The 10,813-nt window shown below is 35.9% G+C and overlaps 1 protein-coding gene across 1 annotated transcript; it reads right to left on the bottom strand.

Annotated features, from left to right (window-relative positions):
• Positions 1 to 4,482: 4,482 nt before the first annotated feature.
• Positions 4,483 to 9,632, bottom strand: LOC116852797 (E3 ubiquitin-protein ligase ZNRF1). Its single transcript, XM_032833471.1, has 5 exons — positions 8,885 to 9,632; positions 8,285 to 8,707; positions 7,138 to 7,233; positions 6,852 to 6,957; positions 4,483 to 6,440 (listed from the first exon to the last, which is right to left on the bottom strand). The coding sequence occupies exons 2-5, from the start codon at positions 8,661 to 8,663 to the stop codon at positions 6,383 to 6,385; spliced, it is 639 nt and encodes a 212-aa protein (XP_032689362.1). The 5' UTR covers positions 8,664 to 8,707; positions 8,885 to 9,632; the 3' UTR covers positions 4,483 to 6,382.
• Between the last annotated feature and the right edge of the window lie 1,181 nt (positions 9,633 to 10,813).

Raw genomic sequence — 10,813 nt, 5'->3', positions numbered from 1 at the left:
CGAACTCGAGTCCCTTCTCTTTCGTTCCCGTGTGAAAACGTTCCTAAACACATTCGTATGTTACTCACGCAATAAGCGGAGCTACGCGTCAACCAATTAACTTGCCGCTCTTCCGAAGACGATGGTGAAAGCCGGGCGTCGATTGGCTGTCGCGTCGTTTCTTATCGTACAGTGGCTTGTACCACGTGTGTCATGCTTTGTTTAAAAAACAGGAAGAAGGGATCAAAAAGCACAAAACGTAGAGTTAATCGAATAATATAAACTTAATATAAATCTAATGTAACAATATAAACTTAATATGTAATATATTATAATTGCTTAAAGCAGGAATTGTAATAAGCCGCTAATTGAAATTTCATGTAATTACAAAGTGGTCAGTTTTTAAGGTTACGTATGTTGAAATTATTATCCGATTGCGTCATTCTAATTTAATTCGACGGAATTCTTGAATGTTGTTTTAATGTTTCCAACATTAGCTAATGTTTGTGATTACATTTTTATATGTTTTACGATTCATCATTCACATTGCATTGCATTAACGTCGATTTCGATATCAATAACAATAATAATATCGTATCAAGATCGCGGTTTTATTAAGCGATTTTTCGCGATCGTTTGATACATATACCAGTTTGTCATCAGGTAAATTTACATTAAATATTTTATATAGATATTAAATAATTATACAGTACAAACGTCTAAAATATATCCGAGAGATATCTCTGGGACGTATTTAGAATGTATTTTAGACACTTGTGTTATAGATATTTAGTATATACATTAAATTTTTAGTGTAAACTAGCCCAAACAGCCTATGTCTGGTATATGTATCAAATAATTGCAGAAAATCGCATATTCTGACAGAATTCGAGACAGTAATATGTTTTCTAGCTCGAGATTGCAAGTGTTTTTTCCACTTACGCACATAGTCGCTCTGTTTATTCGTGTGACGACGACCGTCACATGAATGTTGCGTAAATGAAGGGAGGAAAAACATTTGCGAGTTCTGGCTAAAATGCACATCACTGGTTTGAGAAGGTGATAAATTTGCAATAACTACAGAGGTTCTCTCAAATTTCATAAAATCAAGATAAAGATAGGATTATTTGAGCAAAGCAAGCAATTATTCGGTAAAATTGAGTCTGACGTTTGTCTAAAAGAAAATCGTATTTAAAACATTCTCACACATGCAATAATTTTTAATAGATGCGCAAGATACATAAAGAGATCGTTAGAAAATTGTTGAAAGTAAATAGCTGCTGTTTTGTATCGAGCGGGTTGAATGAAATAAATTAATCACTGTATTGTAGAAAAGACTCATATCACACATTTTTACTACCACATTCAACAATTAAAAGCATTGATATTTTCCCAATAATAAAAAATCTTTGTGAAATTATTCTCGGGGAATTATACAAATGGATGCTAAAATCTTATCCTTTTATAAATTCCAAATTTCGATTTTACTTAAACACACACACATAATCTTAGCTTAACACTTGGTAATTAAACAAATCAAAGAATACCTTCTCTCTCCAATTCGATTTTCGATAAGACCAAAATCATTTTCGGATTATCCGAAAATATTTCCATTACACGGAGCATATACGCGCGCAATTTTACGTATTGTTGCTCGAGTATAAAAAAAGAAAGAAAACAGCTTCTAAAACTAGATCCCTTGTAAATATCGGATGTAGCTTATAAACTATATATTTAAGTCAATAGTGTCATACATACAAATGTTTCATTACAACCTATGTGTGTCCACAGTTACAATCCTGCGAATTTAGGCTTCCACCGCCTTTCGTGATTTCATTTATTCTACAGAGCTAGGCTAATGCGTTTTTTACGGAAATCTCATAATTTATTTTTTTTCATGATGATGATCAAATTGTTATTGTTATAGCCATCAAGCAGCGGAATTCCGTATTGTATCTATTAACGTATCTCCAAATAGCACAAAACATCAGAATTATCTTGAAAATATTCAAAACGCCTGGAGAATATTCCAGCATCCTAAGCACATTCAAGGTAATCTCAAGATATCTTGTATTATTTGGATTCGGTAAAGGTATTTTAGATAACTGAAAAATGTCAAGTAGTGATAACTGTAGCCGTAAATGGAAGTGATTCAACAAAGAATGTCCCAAAATTATTAGATATAATCTCAGTTTTTTCCTTCACTTCTTTTGAAATTTCTTTAATTCCAGCAATGAATTTTCTAAATAATTATAGCTTTTATAGCGATTAAAGCTTGGAAGGAGGGATTTCTTGATGAATTTAACTTTAGGAGAGAAATTATACGGAAAAATTATATATTTATCGGATAATTTCACAAATAAACTCTCTCTTTCTTTCGATAGAATTTTAATTTGCAGTTCAATTACAGGACATATAATGTTAAAAGTTAAGAAAGTGTAGAAATTAATTATTTGTATTTTGGTTATAGAATATCCCAATGATTTTGGAACACTTAAGTATTTAGTATATTTCAAAATAATTAAGAATCTAATATTTCAAATAATTAAGAAACCGGCACTCTCATATCTCTAATATTTGTGGAAAGTTTTGGAAACTGTTTCCTAATAAATGATGTATCTATAGTTACGACACTGTGACTTTTTTAGTCCCGATCTACAATAGATGTAGTAAGCTTTAAGCCTTAAGAAATTGATTAATCACAATCGAATTATAGAGGAATAATCAATTGTGGTTAATTTCTTACGGCTTAAAGCTTACTACACCTATTGTAAATTGGGACTTACTCATCACTCACCATCTGTTGTAACCTGTTCAAATAGAATATATATATTACGAAATTATAAAAAATAATGCAATGTATTATCTATAAACTGCCTTAAATGACAACAAAATAATATAATCGCATCATTTGTATAACCCATTAATAGTAATATTATTATATTCATCGACTGTTGTTTTTTAAGCATGTCTATTTATACAGACATGAGCTGGTTATTCAGGCAATCTTTCTTTTTTTTATGGATATCGTGATGACTCAAAGAATTTTATTGAAAAATTTTATATATATACATACACACAGAGTGTCATAACTCACAAAGAAGCTGCAATGTATAGATTAGGTCAAACTGAACAAAAAATTCCTCTTCCATTTTATAAATAGCTATTTTTTCTTTGATTAAAAACTCAAAATTTTATGGTTGTTCGCAAAATGGTTCAGAAGTTTTTTGTTCAATTTGATCTAATATATCCGTACACCACACTTACTCCGTAAGTTACCAGATACCCCGTATGTGTGTGTGTGTGTGTGTGTGTGTGTGTGTGTGTGTGTGTGTGTGTGTGTGTGTGTATATATATATATAATAATACAGTTTGTTTCTTATGTCAACGGTGTTGCGTCCGCTATTCTTGATAATTTCTGAAAGGATATTAAACTGAGGTGCCGATTTCTTAGTCAGTATTATTCTATTTTCAATTGGAACATCGACTATTGTGTTTAAAAAGGCTTTACAAAATCCGGCTAATCCTTTATCCTATTGATAAAAGAATAGAATAAAAAAAAGTTGATCTGATAAAACATTTTACAAAAAGTTGACCTGACAAAACTTTTTACAAAAAGTTGATTTGGAAATGAGTCCTTAAAATGATTCCAAAGCCAAACAATAGAAAAGAAATACACATAAAAGAAGAAAAATCACTCGAGTGTCGACTGCATGATTTATATGCTTTTAGGTAAGTGTTTCAAACAATAGCGTTCAACGTCATAGTGATCCCACGAGACGCGGTCTTTCGTTCACCCTTTCCGTAGCTTTTGTTTGTTCCCTTTTGTCTCTCTTCTCAATTTAACATACATTTTCCTTTTCACAAAAATTTTCAGTCTGGAAGTCAAACCTAGGATTTTCTTTTCATTTTAAAAGGAACATTAAGCACCGAGTACATTACATTCCATATGTAAAAAAAGAATTTCACTTCTATTTTACATGAATTCTTTCGCGTAATTTAAATTAACGCAAAGAAATGAAATTATTTGACGCTTAACATGTTAAATTCAAGAAGCGTAATACAGCGTTGAGAGAACAAACAGACCTATTAATGATATATATATGTGTGTGTGTGTGTGTGTGTGTGTGTGTGTGTGTGTGTGTGTATATATATATATATATATATATATATATATATATATTACAGAATACAGAATACCGCTACAGGATTAAGAGCGAGGCGGGTAAACACGCGCGCGCGCAAGCATATGTTGGATGTGCAACACACATGCAACACATGCATTCCACGCCCTGTCGCGTGCCGATATAGAATACGCGATCTATTTTTACGTCTCTCCTCGTCACCTTGCACTTTCTTTCCTGCACACCCCGCCCTTATAATCGGCACATACAACAAACTTTACATATCGTAAAATCGATAAAATGACCAGCCGCGAGACAGTCCTCGCCTCGATCAGTAACAAAACGCGAAGGGAGACTTTCTTTCGACATATTATCGCTATTATCGATGTCACACTTTTATTTTGAATTCTTTACATGTTTCTTTTTCTTCCTTTTTCTCTCTCTATTTTTTAAAACTTTCGTTTTACGAAATCGAGTCCGCCATCTACGGCCACTCACTTCACATAGCTTAAAAAAGTACATGTATATATATACAGAGTGTCCTAGATATCGTGCACTTTCTTTCGAATATAGATATTTCGGCGAATTTATTAGCTTATAGTTTTTTAAGAGTGGAGAATATGAGGTATAATATATAATACATATTATAATTAGACCTCGAGTATAGAAATTAATATTAATAATATAGAAGAGTAGAGTCAACAAAACTTAACAAACATTAAACATATCTCGATAACTAACTTATAAACCAATTTATAAAAAACCTTACTGAGATATATTTAAAATTAAAAAAAACAAGATTAATTTGGACTACACAATCCTGAAATTACAATTAGGAAAAGTTTTTAATTTAATTCCTAATATATATAGTCGAAAGAAAGTACACGAAAGTATGTATATATATATATATACACATATACACAGAGTATTCCGCACACCACCATAAAATATTTTAATAGCGTATGAAAATTAATTGTATGAGTGTATGTGGAGTACTCCATTTTTACGTGACACTGTAGTGATTAATTCTAATTGCTGATAACCTGAAAATTTCAATCTTCAAATTTTATCTAGAGTCAGTTAGGATGCTTTACTCTTGAATTAGACTACATTTCAAAATAGACGCTGTTAAAATATTTTACCGTGGTCGTGAGACACTCTGTACATTCATAAGTTTATGCGTTCGATTTTATTAACATGATTTATTTCTAGTTTCCCCTTCGCTCACCGTACTGTCTTCGTTTTTTTCATATTCTTATTACCTTATTGGTTTTACTTTAACCTCGCGCAACTTATAAGTCCGACCCCAACACGACCCATACATGATTTGCGCACGTTACTGGAACAATGATAGACTTTGATTGTTCGTATTACAAAAACTACTGCTGGGTTATGTCAATCCTTCTTATCATATATAAAAGAGATTAATTACACAGTAGATAATTCTCGGTAATCGACAATAGACTGTACATCTCAGTAACACGAAGTGTCAATTCTTTCTATTAACAACGAAAGAGATTATCACATTAGTATGAATCTCAGTAAGGAAGGTTAAATCAGAACCTTTATTGTTACTACAGCATCAACAGCGTTACGACGTCTCCGGCGCTCGGAACTCTTATACAACCTGGCTTTCCCTTTTATGAAAGTATCAAAAATATCCTTTCTAGCACTCATCCCCCAACAGACAACGAAAAACGATACATGGTCTCGACACTAAAAAATCAGTAAAAGTATAACTAACTTATGTAAGGTAGAGCTCACCTGCTCACTATACACGTATTCTTGACTAAGATTCGTCCTGTCCCCCATTTTCCAAAACTGAATAAAGAGTATGAAAAAGAAAATAATGAACGATTGTAATAAAGATCGTCCTGCTTAAATACTAAATCGAGTTCAAGGCGTAAAACTAAATAAAATTTATAAATATGGTACAATCGATAGTAAGCGATAGAGCAATTATAGATTAATTGTAGAGATACGTATAGGTAATAGCATTGTATCGTTGAATCCTATGGCGATTTCTTCTTAAGTCCCCCGCTTAACAGTAGTAGAATTGAGGATTGAATTAAACATCTGCTTTCATGTTCAATTTCAGTGTGTCTCATGTTCAGTTGAACAATTCACGCACGCACCAATCACCATTGTGGACTAGCAGCCACCTTGACTAGCTTTTTTTAAATTTCCGTCATTTCGTCCTGCCTTAATCCCATCGACGTGAATGTCCTCTGGGTCAGCAACTTGTTCCACTGTGTTTCTCCAAATTTAGCAGGTACGAATCAATCTCCAGGATGTTCAGGGCAGCTACGATTCACTTGAAACCACTTATCAATGCAGCTAAACAGACATCAAATGTTATTATCTATTCTATCATGATATATAAAGTGGTTTTTCAGTTTTCAACTCTAGATAATTAATATTTTGATAGCAATGGTAACATGGTTATTCTCCTTGATATTTTTTAATTACTATTTCATGTTATATCTGTATTTATATTTATGTGCACACATATATATTCTATTATATTCTTAATATTTATAAAGCTTTTATGATAAAATAATATATCTTTTCTTAATGATAAATATCATAGAATAATTAAATATATAACAATAACTGTAACAATAACTAGATATATAACAATAACAATATAATAATTAAATATATTTTTACTATTAGTAATACCTGCTGTTGTTTATATTAATAAAGAAATAAAACTGAATAACAGTAAAATGATATAGTTATACATACTTTTTGTGATATATACAGAGACAGGGCAAGCGAGCTATAACATCACCAGGTTGTAATTCCTCAAGACAAATGACACATTCACCTTTTTCATCCGCTAGCACGTCCTCTGTTATGTGAAGTAATGATAAATTTAATTACAATAATGTTATAACAATCTTTAAATATTTAGTCAGAAAAATCTTGCTCCAGAAACAACGATTCACTGATTGATAAGCAGCAAAATAATTTAAAAAACACATTTACAGTTTATCAACTTAATACTACTTTATTGCAGTAAACAACTTACCATTGTAACTGAGCCGTGGCTTGGTCAGGCACATGACCAGGTGACATTCTATATCATCCGGTAGAATGAACTTGGAGCATACGGGACACTTTAGACCTTGAACATAGTCGAAGAATCTCAGAGAAACGAAAGTCAAGTACAATCGCGGAAATTGGGACAGGGAGGTCGAGTAGTGGGGCAGAAGAGAAACGAGGATGTGGAACGGTGTAGCGAAACGAACTTGAAATACTGCGAGAAAGATATGATATACCATATAAGACTCTTCTCACTCGATCTACCGGGACAGCCTCAGCCTCGGACTCGTTCAGGCACGAGCTCACTATAATTCCCATAATAGACCCGACATAACCTCAGCCGTGACCCTTCATCCCGCGCGATGATCCTCTGCCAAGACCCATTTTTCGTGATGATCGGCGTACTCGCTTTTTTCACTCTGTCTTTCTTTACTCGATATATTTATCGCTAATTTAAAATTTACCTAGCCTGCGGTCGGATAGTCATCGATTGTACGCGGTTACCGGGCCAACCACCCCGGCAACACGCGTCAAAACAAACGCCCCCTGTCCCACCCGCGAATCATCATCGCGAGCACTCCGTCCGCGAAGCTTGCGGTCATCGACATAACCTCACTCGCGTGCCTGCTCGTGCGGCTACGCTAGGTTAGAGGCCACAAATTAACGCTCCGCGTTAAAGAAACCGAGCGATTTTTGAAACGTGCCGTATGACAGTCCGTCTTGTCATAGCAATTTTGTCGTACAAATCGATAATGTCTATGTTAATAGAAATGCGGCTGGATAGACTCATAGATGCTAATAATGAGCAAACATTTTGATGACTATTTTAGCAACATCATTTGTACAACGCTCTTCAGAAATAGAATACTAGAAGTAGAATATTAGAAGTAGAAGACTAGACAACCTCTTGATAATTTATTCATCAATGACGTCTCGTATGTAATATGTCAATTTTCAGTAACATAGAAACAAAACGAATGCATGGTACATCCTGTCATCCACACAATGAGCTGATCTCACGAACCAAACCATGGTGTTAGAGAGTATGTAGTTTCTGAAGTCTAATTTGTGAAGCTTTGTTCAAGAACAAATCTCATGCAAACTCAAAGAACGACTCAGATAAATTCACTTACCGTTGAGGGACCAAATGTGTGAAGGCAAGCTATGAGCAGCGTAAACACGTCCACTATCCTCATCAGCATCATCTGAGTCAAGCTGTGGCAAGCCAAGCGCCTGACCAACTCCTACTCCAACCGAAGTAGCAAGACCAGCTTGCTCAGCAGAAGAAAGATCTGGTACAGAACTTAATGAACGCGCACGTTGTCTACTGTCCCCTGACACACGTGAACTTTGCGACTGATTGGCCTGCTGGTGTTGATGCTGCAACATGCCCATACCACCAGGCAGAGAACGGAGCATGGAGAAACCCTGCATTGTTGTCTCGTTGGCCCCAGTGGAGGACTGACCATTGCCACTAGTAGACTGTGCTACAGTGCTTGTCTTGGCTCCCATCCCAGCTGAGATTGTAATTGTCACCACGTGTCCGTTCGTTCTCCCTGTACAAATCTTCCTTTCTTTCTTTCTTTCTTTCTTTCTTTCTTTCTTTCTTTCTTTCTTTCACACACACACACACTCTCTCTTTCTCGCTCTCGTTCTCTCACTCGATACACTCTCCCTCTTTCGCCCTTCCTATTTGTCTTTTTATCTCGTTACTGCAATAGTCAAACAATCACCTGGCTGTTTAGTTCACGAGATTGAAAGCAGGTTCCGGTATACCGCGCTCCGGTTATCTCAGGTCCTGGCAGTGGTACACATACACACACACATATACACATGTACACTGGCACAGTCCTCGCGCGCCTCGTTCGCCCTGATCTCGTCTCCTTCCGCTTCTTGCGTCGGCGTCGGCGACAGGCGATTCGAACGACCTGGCTGACGTTGCCCCACCGGCGTGCTTACAACACTTTGGGATTTAACTTAGGCCGGAATTTAGCAGACGTGCGCAGCCACGACAAGCAAGTCATTTCGTCCGCGGGCATACCAGCGGCTCGTCGCACAAAACATCCCCCGACATCTTGCGATAAACTTCCTAGATGTCAATGTGCTCGGCTCGCGCAGACATTCCACTCCGCGCTAATGCGCGTCACTCCTCATCGTGTGTACGCGAGCGCCTCACATGTGAAGTTAGCTGCTTGTTGCTTGAACGCACCGTAATCTAGATACTCGTTTATCGTAACTATTTATTAAGCCCGTATCAGACTAGCGATTGTTGATTGGAATTCTTAATCCATAGTCCGACACGGGCATTAATGGCCCCCGCATATAGGACGCGAGTCGCTTATCGCGCGGCAAAAGGTGTGTGCAGAAATCATGGACGTAAGAATACATGGATGGAGCGCAAAGTGCGATTATAGACGAGGGGCTATGAAGCCTAAGGGACAAGAGGATTACATCGTCGCGGCCATGTTCGTAGAGGAGTTTTGTATCTATTTTCACAACACACACAATGGTCGTGTTTTATTTTTACTGCCAGTACTGAAAATCTACAGTTTTCGTCACGTATACTATAGATTTTCAGTATTGGCAATAAAAATGGAACAGGGCCAATGTATAAAAACAGCGACCGTCGCTTTCTTGATATATCAACTCCATTACAATCATTTCCTTCATCTCTTGGGCTTCACCCCGGCGATAATATGTTCCGTCCATGTATTCTTACGTCTATAGCAGAAACCACAAAAAATTTAAAGCAGCTTTTTATTAGTTAATTGAATATGAAATTATTATTTATCTTTTTATATAAGTAACACTGATAATTATCAAACCATCAGCTACAACCACAGATGTCTATACTAAATAAGATCGTTAAAAAGGGCTTCGAACGTATGTCGTGTAAGGTTTCCGGTTGCATGCGAGAAAATGGCGGCAGTCCTGTGTGTGTGTGACGTTGTGTGCGTGACGTGTCACTTGTGTGAGTATTTACAACGTACAAGTGAGTCAGCGTGGCCATTAAATTATTGTCGTAAAACCAAAAATGCCAGCATCTTATTGTATCAAAAAATGTCGTAACAAAAAAATAGATGGTATTGGACGTTATTTGCTTTGCTCATTTTCAACAAAAGAATTTTATGACTAAACATAGTGAAAATATGTGGCGGTAGCGGCCATTTTCTCGCATGCACCGGAAACTCTATCGGACACAAGCTGTTACATGTTTTTAGATAGCCTGTTAGCAATCTAGTTTAGTATAGACATCTGTGGCTACAACTCGGAATCGCGATGGGCAAATATCGAAGTATAATCGATTCAACAAGCGCCATATTTCAAGCAAGAATTCCCTATCCGATAGCCAATCAGCATGCTGGACATAGAAATTAAGATAAAATTGCGATTCCTTTAGATTTGAATATATTTTATAGCATGTTCGACTGGCTCTAGGTTAACCCACTTTGGATTATTCAGTCTACGTTTATTAGTCGAACAAGTACTTATAAGCTTTATGATTGGCTAGTAGAGACTTATGACGTCATTAATCGCTCTCGGAGCGATTAACCCAGGACCAGTCGAACACGCTATTAGATATTTTCTTCGATACTTGGAATATTGACAAAGTTGCAGAATTGTCGCAGAAACACTTTTCTTTTAAATCCAAGAATACTCCA

The sequence above is a fragment of the Odontomachus brunneus genome, unplaced genomic scaffold (genome assembly GCF_010583005.1).
Source record: "Odontomachus brunneus isolate Ranch 3 - 2012 unplaced genomic scaffold, Obru_v1 Obru_scaffold_256, whole genome shotgun sequence".
NCBI classification, from domain to species: Eukaryota; Metazoa; Arthropoda; class Insecta; order Hymenoptera; family Formicidae; genus Odontomachus; species Odontomachus brunneus.
The sequence above is the reverse complement of the archived record's forward strand: the minus strand, read 5'-3'. Positions and strand labels throughout refer to the sequence as shown.

Excerpts from the sequence above, each read along its gene's own strand:
- LOC116852797 (XM_032833471.1), bottom strand. The coding sequence starts at position 8,663 with ATGGGAGCCAAGACAAGCACTGTAGCACAGTCTACTAGTGGCAATGGT. Across the intron at positions 6,958-7,137 it reads GCCACGGCTCAGTTACAATG|AGGACGTGCTAGCGGATGAA; the intron begins GTAAGTTGTTTA and ends TTCACATAACAG. Across the intron at positions 6,441-6,851 it reads CTCTGTATATATCACAAAAA|CTGCATTGATAAGTGGTTTC; the intron begins GTATGTATAACT and ends ATGTCTGTTTAG.